Source organism: Enoplosus armatus, chromosome 17 (genome assembly GCF_043641665.1).
Source record: "Enoplosus armatus isolate fEnoArm2 chromosome 17, fEnoArm2.hap1, whole genome shotgun sequence".
Classification (NCBI taxonomy): Eukaryota; Metazoa; Chordata; class Actinopteri; order Centrarchiformes; family Enoplosidae; genus Enoplosus; species Enoplosus armatus.
The window spans coordinates 4,060,861-4,083,467 of NC_092196.1; the positions used below are offsets into that span (position 1 = coordinate 4,060,861).

General features: G+C 45.3%; 1 protein-coding gene across 1 annotated transcript in view; it reads right to left on the bottom strand.

Annotated features, from left to right (window-relative positions):
* Positions 1-22,607, bottom strand: part of nfixb (nuclear factor I/Xb) — a 113,380-nt gene that overhangs the window by 12,163 nt on the left and 78,610 nt on the right. The window contains exons 3-9 of the mRNA XM_070922584.1: positions 13,548-13,613; positions 11,900-11,974; positions 10,763-10,883; positions 10,385-10,420; positions 9,545-9,675; positions 6,756-6,830; positions 703-831 (exon numbers count right to left, since the gene is read on the bottom strand). Coding sequence (XP_070778685.1) covers positions 703-831; positions 6,756-6,830; positions 9,545-9,675; positions 10,385-10,420; positions 10,763-10,883; positions 11,900-11,974; positions 13,548-13,613 — 633 coding nt within the window. The remainder of the gene's footprint in view (positions 1-702; positions 832-6,755; positions 6,831-9,544; positions 9,676-10,384; positions 10,421-10,762; positions 10,884-11,899; positions 11,975-13,547; positions 13,614-22,607) is intronic.

Sequence of the window (22,607 nt, forward strand, 5' to 3'; positions counted from 1 at the left end):
AAATTGAACGATGCTGTTCAGTCTTGCCTTATCTGTAATCGTAAACTACTTATTTCTGATTATAAATGTTGCATTTGAGGTTGGTTTTGTTGCATTAGAGACACTTAAAAAAAGTCTATTCATTAATTTAGTCTTTTGGATATTACCTTTGTAGGTCTTGATTTTCTGCAAACTTTTACAAGTTTCAGAAAAGTGTCATATCAAGAGTCAATGAGGAAATGACATTTGATTCAAGAGTCATTTAGATCATGAAAAACAAGTGCCAAAATAAGAGCACGTAAGCCTTAGAATCAACTGAAAAGATGGGACAGGATAGGCAGCCCGCAAACCCCTGGTCTTGTTCCTCCACTCTAATAAGAAGGAAGTGATCTACATAGATGATATCTAGATATGTACGACCACCGACCATCCACCAGACAGACCCAGAAAAGTCACACACCACACCCAGACTCCCCAGAAGCTCCGTCACCAGCTCGACCTGCGCCCCACAAGCTCACAACAGGCAGAGGAGGAGGCGGAGGTGACTGCCAGCTTTTAGTTCCCAGCCACTTTCATCTCCCAAAGACAATGCTCCCACCTCTGCGCCAGGGGGGAGGGGTGGGGGCCCTGAAGAAGTGGGGGGTGGGTAGGAGGAGATGGTGGGGGGGTGAGGGAGGAAGGGGTGGGGGCGATCAGGGGGATCGGGAGCTGGGTTGGTCTCACCTGGTCTCACTCCCGCCAGCATTGGCAGTGGGTGGTGGGTGAACGCCATGCGGGGGGACCTCGTCTGGGAGGACAGGGCGCTGAAATCGAATTTCCCCGGCTTCTTAAGAGAACTAGGCGATGAGAGTCCTGGCAAAAAGGGGATCAACAAAATGGCAGAACAGAGACGAGGTTTTAATCAAACATGGCTGCTTTTCTTACTTCGACTCTACTCAAAATAAAAAAAAAAAAAAAGAAGAGAAAAATAAACTTATCACTTTTTAATTTGATTACAAGAATCGAATGATTATGATTGACTGAAATCAATGGACTGATCGATTGATTCATTCATTGATTTGTTGATTGGCTTAACATACAGATGGGTTCTCACTGTCTGTCTAATGCTCTATATTTGTGTACAGTTAGTGGGCTGTACCATGTCCGTCAGATTGAGGGTGGGGGGAGGGGGGGGGGGGGGCAGGATCCGGTGAGAGGCCATGTTTTGAAGCAGCAGGGGTTCAGAGTGAAGGGAGGTGACGGGAGAAAGGGGGAAGGGGTGGGGAGGTCGGGAGGCTAGGGGCGAGTGTCAAGAGAGAGGAGAGCTGGGAAATGCAATGGCGGTCCAACTATGGTCGCCCGCTGGAGTGTATGAAGAATGCAGCAAAGTCCTACTCGCTGCTTTCACTCACAGGGCACACCATTGAAATCTCCCGTTTGAGATCGCACTAATCCCAAACCACAATGATCTCGGAGTCCGGTGTGGCTACACTGGGCTACAGGAGCACAGTCAACAAACACGGCAACCAGCCTACTCGCTGCACCTGTCAGGATGCCTCTTCAGAATGAATGGGATCCTGGATGGCCTCATATCTGGGGCAGACTGTGCTTTTCAAGCCAAAGCCGGCATGAGCGACCGGCATGAGCGACTACATATAGCTGCAGAAGGGCGTGCCAAAACATACATCAACAGATCCTCTGATGTAGTGCCCTTCTGCATGTCTTTTGGCCAGGTATTTTATGATGCTGCCTTAAGAAATACAGTATTTCATAAAGACGTGCTTTCTGAACCCTCACACACACACACACACACACACACACACACACACACACACACACGTACACACACAAGCTGTTCAGGCTGGGTGGCGAGCACCGGGCAAACTGCCAGTGAACGCTGGATGGGAGAGCAGCAGAGAGATGGAAGAAGTTAAGCGGGAGAGGAGCGGTGACGGCATGGCCGACACACATAGACAAACATATTAAAGTGTCCCCCTCTGTCTATAAATGTCGGCTGAGGCTACAGGACTGCATGAAATATCCCTCAGTTTGGTAAAAACGGGCACACTAAGTATAGGCCAGGCTCACCAGCGGACCAGAAACATGGCCAAAAGTGTGAGAGCTACAGATAAAAGAGGCTCTCTTCTGTGATCAAGGCCTTGTGTGGTGGGCGCTGAGGGACTTTATTTTGATGTATGGTAATCCAGAGGCACAATTTAGACTTTCAGGGTTTGAGGACCAGCGCCAAACGGTGCATTTGACCTCTGCCGGTAACCACAATGTTGAATATACGCAGAAATAAAACCCTGGAAAGAACAATCCATAAAACAGAGAATAATGAGGAAGTAAAAGTATAGAAAAGTACATCAGCGTGGACACACAGACCTCATTACTTTGCTCTGGAACACGCTGGACTCATGTTTTGTTTGCTCCAGATTCGGTTGAAAGAAAAGTTGTGATAAACAACCTTGGCGAGCAAAAGCCCCATAAACTACTAAATGAGACAATATTCACACATATAAAACAAACACACTCAAATAAAGACGTGGGTAATTTCAACATGGCCCAGAGAGATGTGGAAATAGATTTTATGAGCTAAGCATATAAAGTCTAACAGAGCAGATTTCTGAAAAGCTTTTTTTTTTTTTTTTTAATGCTACACTGGGAAATGTTTTATCACTATTTACCCACAATGCACATAGGCAGCATGGGCGCAGCTGTGATTGTGTGGGCACCAGTAAGTATAGAAAAAGGTGGGCGCGGGCACTTATGTTCAGCTAGGCACATCATGTGACACATGTAGGTGGGAGGAGCGGATACAATAAGCAGGGTGAGATAACGTTTTATTTACGGGCAGAATTATTATTAGAAGGCTACACACAAACAAAAATGTAAGATTTTCTTGCAACCATGGAGGCCTTCAGGCACACCGGGTCCAGAGAGGGGTGTGAAACCAGAAGGGCACGAGATGCTTTTGAACCAATTTTACAGGAGAGCTAGAGGATAATGCTTTTTTTGTTGTTGTTTAAACATGTTTGCCTATAACTCCATGTGTATTTAATGAAGAAGATTACAAGACACAGGGCTCGCTTTGTAGAGATTTTTCAATCCTTCGGGCTGCTTGTGTCTTTTCCCGGTGAAAAATTGCGCAAATGAACTTTCTCCCAGGGATCAAGAGACAAGAAATAAAGAGTAGGAAAGGGAGTTCCCTACATAGCATTTATGCATTATATTTGGAGCATAGAAATGAATTCTTGGCGAAAACATCAGTGACGTAGCATTGATAAGTATGGTGTTTGGACACTCATTGAGTCAAAAGCCTAGACTAAAAAGAAATAAAAGTGGAGTAGAAGTAGAACAGCTGAACACTCCAAGACAAAAAAGCGTTCATTAAAAGTTCCAAGAAGATAAAAAATATAAAGCATTTGCTCGAGTCAGCAGAACATTAGTAGCGTAGGCTTGTCATCCATCTGGCACTGATATTATACTTCTGATGGTGTGTTAGGAGCGATGCTTGGTAATATATTACAACCATTTGAATTTATTGCACAGGGAGGACAACGGCTGCTGCGACGCAGAACTTTGAAGAGCTACTTAGTGGTATACAGATTCTTTACATAATGCTGCTACGATCAATATTTTTATATTATACAATGGGTCACATGACTGGCTTGTGTGTGAACAGGCTCGCTGGTACTGACGATCCCCAGAGAATTATCACCTGACTCTGCAGTTCCCCTCGGGTCCACACAGCTTTATAGCTTCGTTTAACTTGTTTTTTTTTTTTTGTCCAGCCCTCAACTTTACTGTTTTGATTCACTCTCACGGCTCTCATCAGCGTTGTTTCCACTGTTTCTGCCAAAAAAAACCTCTGAAAACCCCACAGTACACTACCTGCTCAGCACCAAACTGCAGCCAGACAAAGTTAGCGGCTAGCTGGTGAAACACAGTGGAGTATTTAGCAGCTGAGGGGTTTTTTTTTTGTCAGGGGAGACCAAAAATAGAGTGACTAAAAAAGAGTGAATATTGTACTTACATACATCAGTTCGCCAGAAACGCAACTCCAAATGAATGCTAATTTATGCTATGTATCTCCTGTGTGTGTGTGTGTAAAATAGGCAAATGCGTGCTAACACGTTAGCCATAACAACTTAAAAGGTGATAATATGTCAGTGTTGTGTTCCCACGATGTTTCTGCTGCAAAATTTTGCTTAAGTAAAAGTACAACACTCATTATTTGTAATGCCCACTTTCCCAGTGTTATATTACATATTACATATTATACATATCATAATATTGCTTTACAATTGTTGAAGCATTAACATGGCAATCGGTCAATCAAGTGTATTTGGCACTTGTAATAAGGTACAAACAAAAAGGTACAAGAATTTAGTATTTTAATGCTGTGGCTGTTGCTAATTCATGTACTGTATTATTATTTGTATGTTACACTGAATCTGCAAAGTAACTCGTAACTATAGCTGTCAGATATAGATATATAGTATACAAGTACAATATTTGCATCTGAAATGTAGTGGAGTACAAGTATGAAGTAGGCGTGGATTCCTCGCTCCCGCTGTTAAAAACAGACAAACTGAACCCCAACATGTTGTGGATTCAATGCCTCCCTGCAATTAAGCCTGTTAGGCTCCAGTTCCCCTGTGGTACGTAGTGGATGACTGCGTGCCACCACAGTACAAGTTCAATTATAACCAGCTTATTATGCATAAACAGCCTTAAATTATACATATTGTTTTCAGTCTCTGTGATATTCCCTAATTAGTCGGTATCTTGCTGAAATATCGGGTACTATGCGGCTTCTCAGAGAGGAGCAGCAAATGAGGCCCAGATGCCCAATGAAAGCTTTGTCTGATAAAGCTAACAGAAGTTACTCTGATCTCTCCCTTAATCTGTGTGTGTGAGTCTACACACACACACACACACACACACACACACACAGTTGTTTGTTCTACATTATTTCTGTGTCCTGCTCCTGGCACACTGCACAAGCAGACTGGCAGCCAATTGCTCCCATGACCCTCTAGTCTTGCCACGCTAACAAGCTGGCGACCACACAAACCCCCCCCCACCCCCTAACTGTCACAGAAACCGGTCCAATAGCATGTGCACAGACACACACACACACACACACCCAAGAGAGAGCTCACACACCCGTCATCCAGGTAAGCAAGAAACAATGTGCGTCAACAGAGCCGTGGCCCTCATTTACGACCTCACACATCATTAGCACTCGAGCGCTAAGGTAACGTGCTGCAGGCAAGAGCAAGGACACCTTAACAACACCACGACCGTTCCACACATCACATCATTTAAGCCCATAACACCAAATAATTAGCTGGAATTCTCTGTCAATACCACAAATACTTGGGAACCCCCCCCCCCCCCCCCTTACTGAAAAGTTGGTAGTGGGTTTTCCCACCACTGAGCAGCAGGAGCAAGCAGGCAGAAGGAGAGAACGGAGCAGAGCAGAGCGGGAGACAGCAGACTTAATGATGAATTACATGATCACCTGCTATGCCTCAGAGCTTTTCATTCAGGTAGAGGATCACCTCCAGAGCAGGCAGAGGCGGAGGCTCCCCCCCCCCCTCCCCATCCTGTCCTCCGCCCCTCCCCTCTTCTCGTCATCTCTCACTCCCAACACCACCACCACCATCACCAGAACAGATGTCTGCTGTAACCCAGTAGCTCCCTTCGCTGTAGACACATGGAGGCGCCATCTGGACCGGAACGCTGCTCCTCTCCAGATTGGGGAGTGTGTGTGTGTGTGTGTGTGTGTGTGTGTGTGTGTGTGTGTGTGGTTGTGTGTTTATGTGTGTGTGTGAATGTAAATCAGAGAGCGAGAGCTTAAATTTAGTTTCGTGTGTGTTAGTGAGTAAGCATGTCTCGGAGACAGAAGGCGCCTTGTGCATTGATGACACACCTGAGTGCCTTTAGTCGTGTTTGTTTGGGTCGCATGTTGTTTTTTTCCTGCGCCGTCTTTCAGAGACGGTTGAGTCAGGCCGGCGGCAGGTGGGACACCACTCAACGGCTCCGTCTAAACAACCGGCTGGATGAAGCGGCTAACACTGCTACTCAACAAACCCTCATTCACTCTCTCTCTCTCTCTCACACACACACACACACACACACACCTCCTCCTCTTTTCTCTGTGCCTTTCAACGCTTGCTTTCTCTCTCTGGGCTCGACAACAAAATTACAAACACCCCAAGCACTTAGCCGAATGTTGCTGACAAATTCACACCGCCTCGGAAAACCGTGTTTGTATGCACGTGGTGTATCACAACAATGTGGTTTTTGGATATGATAATGCACATAATTACACATTGTCAGACAGTGTATGTCAGGATAAGAGTAACTCATGTTTTTTAATGCACCGGGGATGTCTTCATCCTCCTGGATGTCTGATTTCTTTAGCAGATTTACAGCAACATCTTTGAGGCAGACAGGCGGTGGATGTTATGGAGCTACTGGGCTACCAAAAGGCTTTGGTTAACCAACAATGGACAACAGCAGACATCTGGTAGAAACACAACCCCACCCAGCGGCAGCGTAGCCAGAGAACAAGACACAACAGAAGGATGAAGAGGAGAGGAGAGAAGAGAAGAGAAGAAAAGAGAAAGGACCAATGGAAAATGCAGAGCAGCTCAGAGAGCTCACAGGAAGTGCAAACAGACTTGAAAAAAGGACAGAAAGAGATGTATACAAGTTGAGGGTGGTGTGAGCTGAAGTAGAGCATGTATACATGTACACAGTATAATGTTTAATGTTGTTCTAACCATGGTAAGGAAACTGCACTCCATCGCTCTCATGCTTAATCTTCCTCTCCTGCACACTGGCCAAATGGTGTTGCACTGAAAGGCCAAACAGGGGAGAAGGGGAGAGTTAACAATGGAGGAGGGGAGGAGAGAATAAAGACAGAGACAGAGAGAGAGAGAGAGAGATGGAAAGAATGAGAGAGAGAAAGAAGGGTTAAATAATGGGCAACAGGGGATTTTAATGTTATAGAGTGCAGCAAGTGTCTATAAAATAGTTACATCATTACTGCTGGCGGTATTAAAATTGCAGCATGTGAGTGGGAGTGACGGTTATAAATTGGAGGACACATGAAAATTTAGCAGTTTAACAGAATCCCCAAAGTCAAACACCAAACCCAAGAGATATACATGAAATCTATTGTAAATACATTTGACACGATACCCGTCATGATGGTTAAAAATGCTGTAAGCCAAAGGGTGAGCGGTTATGATTTAAGAAGTAAATGGGCGGTTACACTGGTGCTGCTGGGCTACAATATTTAAGGAGACAACACAAAAGGATTTGGATGGTTAAGGTGTCTGGGGAATAACATGACATGTTCGCTTAGTTAGTTAGAAGACAAGGTACCGCTGTCATGACTGCACAGGAATGTAAATACGAAGCCACAGCCAGCTGTTGGTTATCTTAACATTAGCTTAGCACAAAGACTGAAAAGGGGGGGGGGCAGCTAGCCTGGCTCAGTCTGAAGTCTGCCTATCAGCACCTCAAAAGCTCAGTAACAAAAAAAAAACCCAAAACAAACCACAGTGTAAACTCAACAATTTGCTGTTTTACGGCTGGAGCCAGAAGTCGGTTAGCTTAGCTTAGCTCAGCACAAAGAGTGGAAACAGCTAGCCTGACTGCACAGCTGCAAATATAAATATGAAGCTACAGTCAGCAGTTGGTTAGCTTAACGTTTGCTCACCAAGATTGAAAACAGGGGAAACAGCTAGCCTGGCTGTGTCTGAAGGCAACACGTCTCTAAAGCTTACCGACTTACATGTCAGTTCTTGCTTGTCCATACAAAAACTGAAGCGTAAAAACGACAGGTAGCTTAGTTGTTTCCCCCTGTTTCCAGTCTTCATCCAAAGCTAAGCTATGCTAACCGCTAAAGCTGCAGCTTCGTATTTACAGTACAGACATGAGAGTGGTATAAATCTTCTCATCTAACACACAATAAAACACAAAAGTCTATATAGCTTTTGATAGTGAACTGTGTTCTGTCTACAGTATGTGGCTCTGACAATCTCAGGCATCACACACACACACAATCCAGGAGCTAAACTCGATGAATGTTAGCGCTAACGCCATAAGAACTAGCTGAGCAAAATACATCCACCTCTGCCACTCTTCTCGCTGACAACTCAGACAGCAAACGCTAGGATATATGAGTTCACTGTGCTCGGTTTGTGGTATGATTAAAAATAGACACTCTTTCACACTTTCACCTAGCAGCAGTAAGCATGCAGGTAGTTTTCGGTTTTATTTGGAGAGGTTTTAAGACAAGCTTCAGTGAGAATTCTGCCATCCCATCACAACAGAGGTGTGGTGCTGGAGTTATAATGGAAAAACCTGTTGTTGTTGGACATTGTTTCTAGACGGATAGTTTTTCAAATGTTATGTTTCGCCACAAATTATATTTCATTCACCTCCATTGTGCTGGGGGCGGTGACACGTTTCTGCGGGAATCTCAAAACCTCTGCAAATAAAACCCCAAACTATCTGCATGTTCAAACCACCCAAATGTTTTTGGGGTAAACTGGCCCTTTAAGTCCCTGCTGCATGCAAGAAAGGATAATATAACCTGGCTGTGGCACAATGTCAATGGGGGTCTGGGTGCAGGTTGTAAGTGGAGTAGAAGTTGTGAATGGAAGAGGGTGAGACAGAGAGTCGGGATGATGAGGAGGGTCAACACAGTACAAATGCAAGGGGACGTGTTGGTGGAAGGAGGTGAGCTGTGGCTTCTGGTCCATTTCAAGTCAGTTAGTGTGAAATTAACACGTGAAGGTTTTTGTATGAAAAAGGCCCTGAAAACATATTTTCTCAACCAGCTTGTTACTATGAGCGAAGGGCTCCTACTTGAACACACGATTTTCCACCAGGGGTACAACAGTTATTTCACATGAGAGATTCCCAGATTTGTGTTTTTCTCCAGCACCTTTCACTCGTTTGAAGTGGGTGGGACAGGTACACCACACAATACGCTTATTTGCTTTCTTGCTGAGTGTTGGATGAGAAGGTCGGTACCACTCTCATGTCTGTACGGTAAACATGAAGCTACTGCCAGCAGTTGCTTAGCTTAGCATAAAGACTGGAAACAGGGGGAAACAGCTAGCCTGGCTTTGTGCAAAGGTAACAACATCTGCCTATCAGCACCTCTAAAGCTAAAAAATTAACATGTTTATGCTAAGCTAAGCTAACCAGCTGCTGGCTGTAGCTTATATTGACCATACAAACATGAGAGCAGTATCAATCTACTCATCTAACTCTTGGCAAGACAGCAAATAAGCGTATTTCCCAAAATGCCAGAACTATTCCTTTAGCAAGAGAAAAATATGTTTTCAGGGGCTTTAAAATTCAATGTAAAGCCAGTGTCGAAATACAAAACACTGGAGGAGCTGCATCTGTTGCAGCGTCCATGAAAGCATCATTTTCTTTCTTTTTTTTATCTATAACTTAAAAATCTGTAAAAACTTTTGTGGCTGAATTGATGTGGACCTCAGCCCAGCTCCGGGAGTAGAATCTGACGGGGAGGTTGTAGCTGGACTACCTGCATCCACATCATTAGGCCAACCGCTGGACTGAGAGCTGCTGCCAGCCGCCGGGGAACGGCCTGAGTAGAAGACATCGTCCACCGGGCTCTCCATCTCACTGTCGTCAATGGACTTGCGCTTGTTGGAGCTGAGAGAAAAAGAAGAGAGGAGGAGGCGTTTAACTCTTAAAGAAGGGGAAGAGGAAGGAGTTAGAGGGATGTCTTTGTATTTTGAGATTAATCTGATTTTTTCTTCAACTTGCATGTTAGCTTTAGTTTCTCACTAATACTGACAGGCACCACTAATGGGTGTCTGGGGCTCTAATGAATGCACACATCTCATCTGTGGGACATTTGAGGACAAATGTGAGTGCTTATTATCCTTGGAGACAGGCATGTGTCTGCATGAAATCAAGAGTTATAAAAATTCTAAATGTCAAGGTTTCCTTCAGTGTTTTGTTTTCATATTATGATTTAGCCCCGGGGGGACAACGCAACACAACTGGAGACAGCGAGACAAACATAAGGCCAGAATTTATTCAACATGCTGTATCCATACTGGCCCAAAAGCAGCCTCACGCTAGAAACCGAGCGCTGAAAGTGCGCGCGGTGATGCTGGACCGCATTTGTGTGTGTGTTTGCAGATTCTTATAGACTCACACATCTGTGACCAATAAAACAAAAGGGGGGTTTGTGAGCGTACAACGTTTCACTGCCGATCCAAAATGTTTAAATATGTGTGCGCTCATGTGCATATCTATGTGACAGCATGCGTGTGTGGCTTTTGTGCGAGTGTGATGCGGTGGTCTGTGTTACATTAGTATCAGGGGAGATATTCTGAGTAATGAGTGTAACTACCTCCGTGGGAGACTTGCATAAAGCTCCATTTCAGTCCTGCAGCGTAAGATGAGCGACAGAGGACGACAAGAGGGAGCGAGGGGAAATAACGGAGGCAAAGAGACACAAACGCAGACAAAGTGACGGACAGATTGGTGGGAAAAATGAGAGGGAATGAGAAGGATTAGCAGTGAAGAAGGAAAAGGGGGGTGGGGGGGTGGGGGAGAGAAAAGGGGGAAAGAAAGACCACAATCAAAAAGCAGAGCCAGCTAAGCATAAAGAACACAGCAGCGTTAAGAGGTTATAGAATTCAGAAATGAAGAATATTAGTACAGGGGAAATAAAGTACATTTGGAGCATGTGTGTTTTGGGTGTTTGTATGTGTGCATGTATGTGTACCTGGTGGAGGGGGTGGAGGTGATGGAGCGCCGTCCCAGGGTCACTTGGTTGATGTTGTAGTAGCCAGGGCTGTCCAGGTCAGCCAGGGAGAAGTTGGGGCCGGTCGCTGTAGCCACCGGGGCTGAGGAATGCGCGCACACACACACACACACACACACACACACACACACACACACACACACACACAAACACAAACACACACCACATAGGATTATTTACACAATGCAGTCACAGATGTTCTGGTATTCTCCTGACTTTATTTTCTTAAATGATAAGGCTGGTGTTATTCTATTCTTTATCATTTTGATGGTTACGTCAGACTGTTGGGGGGGTCGGTCAACATTTTGTGTGAAATATCTCAACAGCTATTGGATGGATTTGATGGATGGACCACGAATGTCTGTACATACCCTGAGGACGAATCCAAATGACTTTTGTGATCCACTGACTTTTCATATAGCACCATGATCAGAAGCAGGTTGGTGTCCTGGTATTTATTAGCTGTTGTGTCCTGACACCAAGACTGCTCCTGATGGTGGTTTTAAAGTCGAACCGAGTAACCTTACTCTCATATATGTTAAATACCAGTAGATCTCCGGCCATCTCTCAACACTTTCTGACTCAGACCCAGCCCATTGGTTTCTACTGAAGTTGTCAATCTTTAAAAACGGATCAAAAATATGCAGTTATATTTAAAAAAAAAAAAAGCCTCAGTAATGTCCCAAAACAGCTGGTCGCTGTAGTTTTTAGCTAACATTACTCAGACAGGAATAAATAGTACATTTGTTGGGAACTATTTTCAGCTGTGGATTAATCAGCATTTGGTGCACTAGTGAGTATTTACGGCAGCAGGACGGAAAAAGTTTTGGACACACAGACAGCACTTGTTATTAGGATCGATTCACTGTTGTTGACAATAAGAAAATGTAGAATAACACCAACCTTATCCTTGAAAAAGTAATTCATCTCTCTATATTAATTCATATAGTTCTCCCAACAAAAAAAAAGGTTGCTACTTGGTGAGTGCGCGATGCTGCTATGTGCAAAGTGACTATATGAAGTGGACGAGGAATGACAGGGACTCTCCCTGTGCTGTCTACGTGGAGATTGACAGGAGAAATTACAGCAGTGACTCACTCTGCGACACGCGGACCAGCTCGGCAACGTTCCACACCCCTGAAGTCACAAAGCAGTCCTGGAAACTCAAGTGGCCTGGGTAAAAGAGAGAGAGAGGGGGGGGGGGGGGTGTGTGTGAGAGCGGACTGCATATACCAGACATGCATACAATTACATGTGCACACAGACACATGCGCATACATACAGACACACAGATCGATATATATATACACACAAAACACATGTATGGAAAAGCTCTGCAGGCGTCATCCAGTGGGACCATGTGTTTTCTATAAGACACAACAGGCCGTTCATTTTTTCTGACTGTTGACAGTCCAGCACACACAACCAATCAGGTCCAATAAGTGAGTATGATCTCCACATGGAGAGCTACATAATGTATCATGCACTGTGCATTATGCATATCAAAGCACATATGGAGGGGTATAATGATGCATAATAGGTACACACACACACACACACACATCCTTGTAATTCTATCTTTATGAGCACCTTCCTTTGGGTCCATTGATAATGTCTGTTTTATTACAATTCACATCTTTGGCCATCGACTTTATCAGTTACGACTGCGTTGTACTCAAAGTAATTGCTGAGATTTGGGAACACGATGACAAAGTCGCCGTGTTCGGAACAAGAAACACGAGCTCTCCAGCGTTCAGGCAGGTCCCAAACAAGCCAGATTACATGCACAGGAAAACAGCGTGAGCCTACAGCTATGGCAAGTGCGATAGGTGAAACGAGGAAATTAGTCTGTAACCTGTAATGGATGTTTACAATGGGAAACCTTCTAACCATTCACCTTCGTTTTAGCCTGCAAAAAGGTTTGGCTAATCTGGGGATTTTCTATATCATATCCAAATGTATGAAAAGGAGAGCTGAGTTGGGATGCAGCAGGATCATTCTTTAAACCCTTAGGTGCAACTTGAACCTATGCCTAAATCTAATTCTCTGAAAGAATTGTCAGAATTATCCAAAACTGGTTCTCCCGAGGGCATCGCTACAAAAGCACACAGGTGTCCAATGTACCGTACGGTTCTGTGAGCATGTTCGTGTGACTTTGCGTGGACGCTGTTCTGGACTGTTCTTAGCCTCCCCAAGTAAAGTTTGTTAACTGTGTCCTTATCCATAACATCCAGGTCTATGTGGCGTGTGTATAAAGGACACTTCCTCCCTCCGTCATTTTATTCTTCTCTCCATCTGTCCATCCCTTCTCTCCTCCCTGTTCTCTTCACCCCCTCACTTCTCATTTTCTTTTCAAGCCCCCCCCCACCCCACCTTCCCTCTTCTCCCGCCCTCCATCTCTCTCTCCTTCCCTGTCCGGGGTTAACCACAGCGGGGACAGCGCATGAGGTCAGCGCTCAGCTCGGCAGCGGCCATGTGGTTCCCATCTTCCAATAACGTCAGTGTGATTTATGAGTGGCCCGCCACAACCCCAGCACAGCCCCCACGCTACAGTACCATCAGCTCTCCTTACCATAATAAACTCTGGCGGGACACACTCGCACACAGAGAGGCCTGTATGCAGGGGGAGCTCACATGTACAGTATGTACATGTGAGTTAGCGCCTGTACCGGCGTGATTGCACGTAGGCACAGGTGTGTCATTTTACGCATGCATGCGTGCAACCGGGACATGCTTGTAGACTTACCATTTGGTGGGGGCTTGACGTCTGTGTCTCCTTGCTGGTTTGTGTTGTCTGATTGTCCTGATTGTTCTGAAAGAAAGAGAAAAAAAAAGAAAAGAGGAGAGAGACGGTTAGTCAGGTGGACAGATGTCTGGACAGTACCCAAGGTGAGGGGGCAGGTTAGCATCAGAGGGAACTTGTCAGAGACTCGATGGGAAATGGCGCCTTCTTTCATTCTTTCCACTGAGGAGAGACAGACATTGGGCCGAGATTAAAGATGGGCGCATATTTCCGCTCAGGTTGAACCTCAGTTGAAAGTCATAAAATGGCAAATCAAAAAGTTAATATCCTCATTTCTGGAGTCTGTCACTGTGGGAAAATCCCTCTTCGAACTTACTAGAAAAAGCGCCAAAGAACAATTCAGTCTGGAGTGTCTATATGTCTCTTTCAGAGACTCCCACCCACAATGTGCACACACACACACACACACACACACACACTATTTTAGTTGAGTCCGTAGACAGTGTAGATAAAGTATTAAAAGGTCTTCTTTCCACTGCTGACTTGGAAGTTGAGGGATACTTGTACATTTCTTGGTTCGGGGCATTGTTTGGATTGCATCTCCTGTTTCCTTGACAGAAGTCTTTCTCTACCTTTTTTCAGGGACTCGGGCTGTGACAAACACACTATTTTAGTAAAGGCCGTTGACACTGTAGGCTGGTTAAAAGGTCCCGAGAAACCTCAGCTTCTCTACTGCTGACTTGTAACTTGAGGAGTACTTTTAAGTTGCACACTTTGGGTTCTAGGCATTGTTTGGATTGCATCTCCAGTGTGTGTTTACCTTAACATCTATAGGTGCAGACAGGCAGAGAGCTGCCTGCTTCAGCTAGTTTTGTTTGGCCCGCTGGCTGCCATTCTCCCTCAGATGCGTAATGCAGCCTTGTAGAGTTTTATGGTTGTATCATATATACCACTCAGGCCAATTATCCCACAGCGCTGAAGCTTTAAGGCCGTCCTGGGCCAAGTCTCCTTAGCCAAAACGTGGCCCCCTTGCAGCCAGCACTAGGCCCCCTGATCTCAACGTACGTCTTCTAAGCCCAAATCAGCGTCCTAATCTTGGGTGGCATTAGTGGACGACGTGCCAGCAAACTGCTGCACTATTCACCCTGTCGGTGCGTTGCCAAAACCAAGAAAACAAAAAGAAACAAACAAAATAACTTCATCACTGTGATTCGAAAAGAAGAGGGCAAGACACACGAGTATAGAGTTTCTTTTTTCCCGCAACACTCTTCCCTCATTCTGGGGACGTGAGAGTCCATCTTCACGTCTTTCTCCCTCAATTCCTCTCACACTCGTTCTGTTTCTGCTTCCCTTTCTCTCTCGTGCTGTTGCTCTGTGGAATCCTGGCAGCCATCTTAGTGCTTGGCAGCCATCTTAGCTTTGGCGGTACCCATGCATTCCTGCTAGCTGACGGCACACCCACACACGCGCGCGCGCGCGCACAAACAGACACACATGCTTGCAAAGCACACACTCTCTCACACACACACACACACACACACACACACACACAAACACACACACAGACCCAATGGTCTTAAAGATAAAAAGACCTACAGAGGATATGCAATGCAAATGGAAGGAGGATAAAACCACGAGGATGTTTGTCTGCAATCCTGCAAGTGTCGTGTTGCCCGCCCAACAGCCCGTTACGGAGAGTGTCTGAGTTTAATAAAAATGAGAGACGATCTCTCAAAGTGTAAGGAAGGACGGAAACGTGAAAATAAGGGAATCCTTCAAGGCAAATGAGGTGATCGTGTAAGATGAAGAATAAATGAAGCCCGAGGCCTTTCTTATCGCGGCGGTGCTCACCCTGACGATCCTGATCATGCATTGCACTACAAGCACAGACCGTTACAACCTTTTAAAACCTGTATGTAAAAATGTGACCGTTTCCAAGCCAAAATTCGGGGCCTAGTTGTCATGACAACGGGGGATGGCACACCACAGTTAAAGTCCCTAATGATGACTGCTTGTTGAAGCCTGTGTGTGCATATGTGTCGCTGTTTGGCCTGGCAATTAGTTCGAATGAGGATGATAATATAGCCTACTGGCATGGGCTCAATGTGTTGTTTTGTTTAAGTATTTCTTGGCACCAAACACGACTGGCGGCCGCTGAGCTGCACTATAACGAGGTTGACTTTTTACTATATCAGTCTTTCTGCATTTTCAAGGTGTTAAATCCACTCCAGCTACGCTATCAACCCAATTTTCTAACTCGGCTTTCATTTCACTTTTCACTTTTCTTGGCAAAATGTGAGCAGAAACTGATCTCCACACGCTGTTAGAGGTACAGGCTTGACTCTTCTCGTAATTGTAAAAGATGGACATAATCACACATTACTTGAGAAGTGGTGTGATAAAGCTTAAGACAGTTTTGTTTTTTTTAAAAGAAAGTAGTTCCAATCAATTACATAGATAGAAAAAAAACATCATTTTGTATATTTGAATTTCCTTTTTGGGGACCTGTATGGATGGGCCCTGTCCACCTGAGAGCTCACAATTTATTTCTAACAATGATGATGGTCAACTTACTTTACCACTGTAATAATTCATTTTTGGCCACTTGGGGGCAGCGGAAAGAAGAAATGTGTTAGCAAATGTTTTTTACACATCCAGCGGATACGAAGCACCATTAGCATGCATGTGGAGTTGTATTTCCAAGTCCAATATTCTCTCTTTTAGGAGAGTCTTCACCAACTTTTGAGGTAAATATTTCGTTCTTTTGATGCTAAACGCTTCACTGTGTTCACCAGCTAGTTTTTCACCGAAAACAGCTTCCTGCTGCGGCCCAAAACGAGGCTGATGAGAGCTGTGAGAGTGAACCAAAAACAGCAAAGTTGCGTGCCGGAAAACCAAAACAATGAACGACGCTAAAACGGACCCTGGAACTGAAGGGAACTCGGACGATCAGATCAGATCAGAGAGTTGTTGATGGGAACTGCCACCATGATTTTTTATATATTTGCAATCGATGCAAAAACACACCATCTGTCCATCTACCAGTGTGGAGCCTACACAGACACAATAATACAAGATGTACTCCCTCCAGCTCTAGAGAGACAGAAATATATGTGTCAATATGGATGCTAATGTCAGCTCGTCCCCACCCCACACCTATAAAACACACACACACGCAGGCATGACACTGTAATTAACCACATGAGCATTTATTAACATGTTGGTTCAAATGCTTGCATGTGCACGCACCAAACATGGATACACATGCCTCTGAAGCACAAACATGCTCATGCACACACACACACACACACACACACACACACACACACACACGTTTAAACACAGATGAATCACCCTTATCTCCTGCACACAGTCGCCCCAAGGCCCCCTGCACACGCCATGCCAGAGATAATACAGCATAGACACACACAGGCCATCAAATATACCATGCTATCACATTGATCACACACACACACACACACACACACACACACACACACACACACACACACACACACACACACACACACACACACACACACAGAGCGAGTTCATTTTGTTTCTTGGTCAGTATGCTGATACACACCTGGAGTGTGTACACAAAAGTTAACACTGGCTATACATTTATCACACTACAGATGCAGACAGAGGCTAATAACTCACACCCAGGCTAATGTACACACACTCAAAATCACACTTACTTAATCGCTCCATTCATCATACACACAGACACAAAAACAACACACACACACACACAAGTGGAAATCATTAAGAGACACTTGAATGTAAAATTACATACACATGCTGACTCTCTTATTACGCAGGCAGCCACTGCCAGCGCTAATGGACTCATTTGCCGCGCGCACATTCATATACGAGGGCGCGTTGCTCACACAGGCGCCTTTTTTTTAATTTTATTTTGCTAATTTACCAAACAGCTTAGAGTGTTTGTTTGTGCATCACAAGCACACATGAGCAAACGGGCCCCCAGTAATCTAATGTGCACTAAGTGAAGGGGATTTTTCGGACCGATGACAGACTATAAAATCAACATCCCCAACACTGGAGATAAAACATAACAGCTCTGGATGTTAAGCCTGACGACAGTTGGAAGGGAGGAAGTCAGTCAAGCATGTACATTTTCTCATATTCAGTGTTAACATCTTATGACGCATTTAGCCAGCTCTTGTTCTCTTTTTCTGCTAAATCTAAATAATAAAGCGCTTTCTCCTGACCAGATGAATGCAAGCAAACAGAGACACACACACACACACACACACACTGGGCAGATACTTTTAGACTGGATGAAAGGTGGGTAAAATACACACACATACAACAGCTGTCCAGATGTAGCTGAAATGTCTTTTGTTTTGCGTGTGACCCTGCGTGCTGCTGATGGCAGACGAATGACTGAGGGGAGCCGTGCACAGAGCAAACTGCTGCAGTACAGTGAGCCCCCGCCACACTACAGCAGCAGAGCCTTTTAAGGATACTTTCAGTTTGTGAAAGCATGGGTCTTATTATTGTAGCTCCTATTGGCAACAATAACAGTGGACTGACAAAAGCAATTGCTAAGGTCTGGGAACGCGAGGATATCGGTGAAAAGAAGTCCGACTGGGCAAAGAACACGTCAGCCACAGAGATAAGACACAAGTGTGTGTGCATTTAAGTGTTTCTCAGTATTTCATTGACTTTTTTTTTCTTTTTAAGAATGACCATATTAGACACAATGTTATTCCCAGCAGACAGGAGTTTAGAGACTACAAAAAAAACAAAACACAAATTCTTCGTTACGCTAACAAATGGACGTGGAGTTTGAAAGATGTGGGCATTTACCAGGCAGGGATAATAACAAAGAAACCACTTTTCAGTTGCATTATGGGAAGTGTAGGTTCCAGCATTTTTGGAACTTGACCTATACTATGACTAAAAGTCAAAGCCTCTGCTTCATCGATTAAAAAAGAAAATCTTTCCCCCAGCTTTATAGCGGTGCAATACTAAATAGTTGGAGCTCCCATTTAAATGGAGTGAATGCCTTTATAGTTGTATAACAAAGGGGGGCACGTCGCAGGTTTAAATCCAAGGATCAACAATCAAAGTGGTAGCTGCTATCAAATGTGAACACGACACAGTGCATGTATAACTACATGCAACTGCACAGATTTGACAGTATAGCTGCAGCCTGCAGCCCATGACCCCTTTGACTCCGTCTCCGCCCTCCATGTGCTGTGTCATTTAAGGATAGCTCCCCAGACACGGTTCAGTTCACAGTCAAATGATAGGGGCCTCTTCCTCCTACCACTCGAGAGCTCGGTGGACAGATCTGCCACTGTTCTCTCCCTCTTCATCTCCGTCTCGCCTCTCCCTTTCTCCCTCCCATGCCGCAACCCCCCTCTGCCCCCCCCTTGCTCCTCGGCTTCCCTGACTTCTGTGTGGACGAGTTGTGCCGTTTAGGCGGGGGTCCAAAGCCCGTCATTCCCGGTGGCGTGGTGTGGGTCCCAGCGGCAGCTCAAGTCTCTGGGTTAATGTGGGAATGCAGCTGCGGTGTTTGCGTCCATACGTCTCTAGATGTGGCAGGGGAGCAGTCCTGATTGGACTGCCGTGAGACATATGGAGACATATATACAGAAATACTAAATATAATGTAGCGTGTACGCTCGGCTTCATGCTGATGGAAGATGGATGTGAAGCAGACGGCATACAGGCTGACTGCACTGATATATATACACATCTATATACAAGAGTGTGTTTGAGTTTAAGTGTGTGTGGCTGCGCAGTCTCACCCACTCTCTCCACCCCCAACCCCCCCCATCCACCAGCCTCTGGATAAAGAAACCGAACAGCCTCCCCAATTGGGTTTCGCTTAAGAGGTTTATCGGTATGTTGCTAAACATTCTGACCTTTTTTTTTAATCTTTAATGCGCTTAAAATGTTCCAAACCCTCCTAATCCCCACGGCTATCCCACACAGATGTTCACTCGGCTCTTTTATTGGACTTCATTTCAACCTCTTTTTTTCTTCTTCTCCTCCTCCTCCTCCTCCAACACCTCCTTCATCCTCTCCACATCCCTTTTCTCCCCCCTCCGTTTCCATTCGCAGATTTGTTTCCGGTTTTTCAAAAAACTACTCATCGCCCTCTGATTACCCCCCCCCCCCCCCCCCCACCCCATGCTCCAATCTTCTACAAGCAAAGCTCATCCTGACCCTGGTTTTTAAGCCAGTGGTTCTTATTGGACACTGCTGCAGTCGCAGAGTAGTTGATGGTACAGTGTATCTGTCCCAGGAATGACCCCGGCTCACTGTGGTTTCGTCTTCAGGTTCAGAAAAATGAACGGGGAGGCCACTTCCTCCAAAAGGTGCCCGTGAATATTTCATGGGAATTTGTTTCATTAGATAATGTACTGTTGAGTGTAACGAGATAATAACAGGGGACGCGATCAGATCACACTGCGGTTGCACAGTGTTCCTGCTGAGCCATTAGGAACAGCCGCTACACAACTGAGTCATCCACTTTGACTTCAGCCTCTCATTTATTTGTGTTCCAACATGAAATTTTATTCAATTCAATAATTCAATCATTTTTTTGTCACATTTAGAGGAAAGTTCTAACTCTGAAGACGAAGATAAAGTCTGAATGTGACGCCCTGCATGGGCGTAGGTTTGGTTTTCAGACGTGGTGGGCGGACACAATGCAGTCCAAAAAGCAAAATGAATATCATACCATGATAATGGTAACATAAACTAAAAATAGAAAAAATAATAATGTATTGTTCATGCACAAAAAATGAATTTGAGTTGAGATGATAGATAATCTTGTATTTGCGTCTTTGCTACAAGGAGCTCTGTGCTTCACAGCCTCATTCTTGATTGGTGTCCTATTCAAATGTCCTCCAAGGAGAATATTAACTGTAACCAACTAAAAAGTACAGAATAAATGTTTTTATTTTTTGTTTTTTTTTTTTGCCCAAAAAAAGCAACAGTTATTCTATTCAAGCTCCAAGAAGGTAGAACAGACTGAATGTAGCCTGAGAGGCGAAACCCAGGACAAACAAAAAGCTACCGCAGCGCTCATTAAACACACTGCTCAGAGCGCACGGTAATAATTGAAGGCAGCTCAGATGAGTGTATCAACACTTCTATCAACTTCTCTCTTCACTCATCCCGATTTTTGGCAGCTGGACAGTCAGAGAACAATGTTTAGAGCGATTTTAGTGAGTAAATCAACCTGAAGCAATAAAAGTGAGGGGGACAAGAATAGGATGTCATGAAGTGAGGTGGACATGTCCTCCCCCATCCCCAGTGGAAATTACCGCCTTGCTCCACTGACCAAAAAAAAAAGACCCTGAATTTGTTGAGTGACTTATGTCGGCACATGTTGTCCACGTTCAGGTTTGTAATGAAACACAGCCTGTATCCTTCTGAAAGTACCCTGTGTTCTGTCACTGGAGTGATGGCCCATTAAAGGTCAATGGAGCAGCTCACTTTCGCTCGCAAATCAAGAGTGAGCTGTCTAAAGATCGAAGGAACAACACTCTGGGTTTTCTGTTTTGGGACGGATTTTCCCTTCCGCTATTTCTGGCGCTTTCCTGGGAAGTTTATTTGGCCTCCACATCCACACCCTACCTATTAAACCAGCAGCTTCGAAATCCTGGCAATTCCTCCCGCACTATGGTGGTGTCAACAGCAACGGCAGCTACAGGCTCTTAGGCTTGCAAATTCCCATCTTTTTGATCCACTGAAACGTCAACCCACAGCCTATATAATCGATCTTTGTTCCCACATTTCAGTGCAAAAAGTGACAATAGTGCATCTCTGTGTAGTTCACTGAATGTCTGGTATGTAACTCCATGTGACAGCACAGCATGGGGCGATGTGATTAATTGTGAAATGTGTTTCTGTGCTGGTAGTGCTGAAGTGTGAATGTGTGGGCGTGAGACTATAAATACATCAGTTGGTGGCTCTGGATGTGTGATTGTGTCTTATATATGTTTATGATAGTGTATATGTGCAAAGATTTCTGGAGAGCACATGTTGAGGCACAGTTGGAGATAAGCGCGTAAACATCTGTGACTGACAGGCTGAGCAGCGGAGAGTGGGAGGGAGAACGCCATCCTTTTTTTTTCTTTTTTTTTTTTAACCATGAAAAAACGTGCATGCTCCCCGTGACTCTGTGTCTATATGTGGGAAAGTTCAATAAATTGAGAGAGATAATTCTGAGTTAGATGCACATCTGTGTTTTTGTGTGTGTGTGTGTGTGTGTGTGTGTGTGTGTGTGTGTGTGTGTGTGTGTGTGTGTGTGTGTGCTGCGTGGCCGCCTGGCCCGAGCCCTGTGCCAGCAAGGAGCAGGTGTGGGGAGGCAGCCCTGCATTGCCCGTTGCCCATCTGCGTGGCCGTCTGTGTGCCGCCTGCGCCCTCTCTGTGCCAACGCCACACAGAGCCGGGGAGCCAGGGGGTGAGAGGGGGGTGAGAAGGGGTGAGAGGGGCCTAAAGGGAATCAACCATGGGAGAGAGAGGAGGGCAGGGGGTAGAAGGATGGAGGGGTGTGAGGGGCGGGGTGGGGGGCGGCTGGCTGGCTGCCCATGTATACCCCCGTCCCCTCCTCCCCTCTCTCCCTCTGCCCTGTTTCTTTTATCTTTTATCTGTGCCTATGCTGATGAGCTGTGATGTACAGGGAGAGATCGACAGGGAGGGAGGAAGAGGGAGACGCACACAGAGCAAAGTCTCTTCACTGCCCTGCTTGTTCTCAGGGTAGTGCAGTGCAGAGCTCTGACTGTTACTCTGTCAGAAAAGAACTGCGACTGACTCCCCCTCCTTGTGCCTTTGCTTTAAACCGTTCTATCCAAACATTCACATCAAACTGAAAATGCATATGGAGAGGTGTTATTGCCCCATTTGGCCAGCAGATGTCGCTTGTTGGCAGCATGTGTGTGTGGGTGGGGGGGGGGCATAGCGCAGCAACACATGCTAAAGAAATCTGCCTTTTGCCGGGGGGGGTGGGGTGGGGAAGATTTCAGCAGGCCTGAAAGCTCTCTGGCATATCTCACTTCAGTCAAAATTCCTACC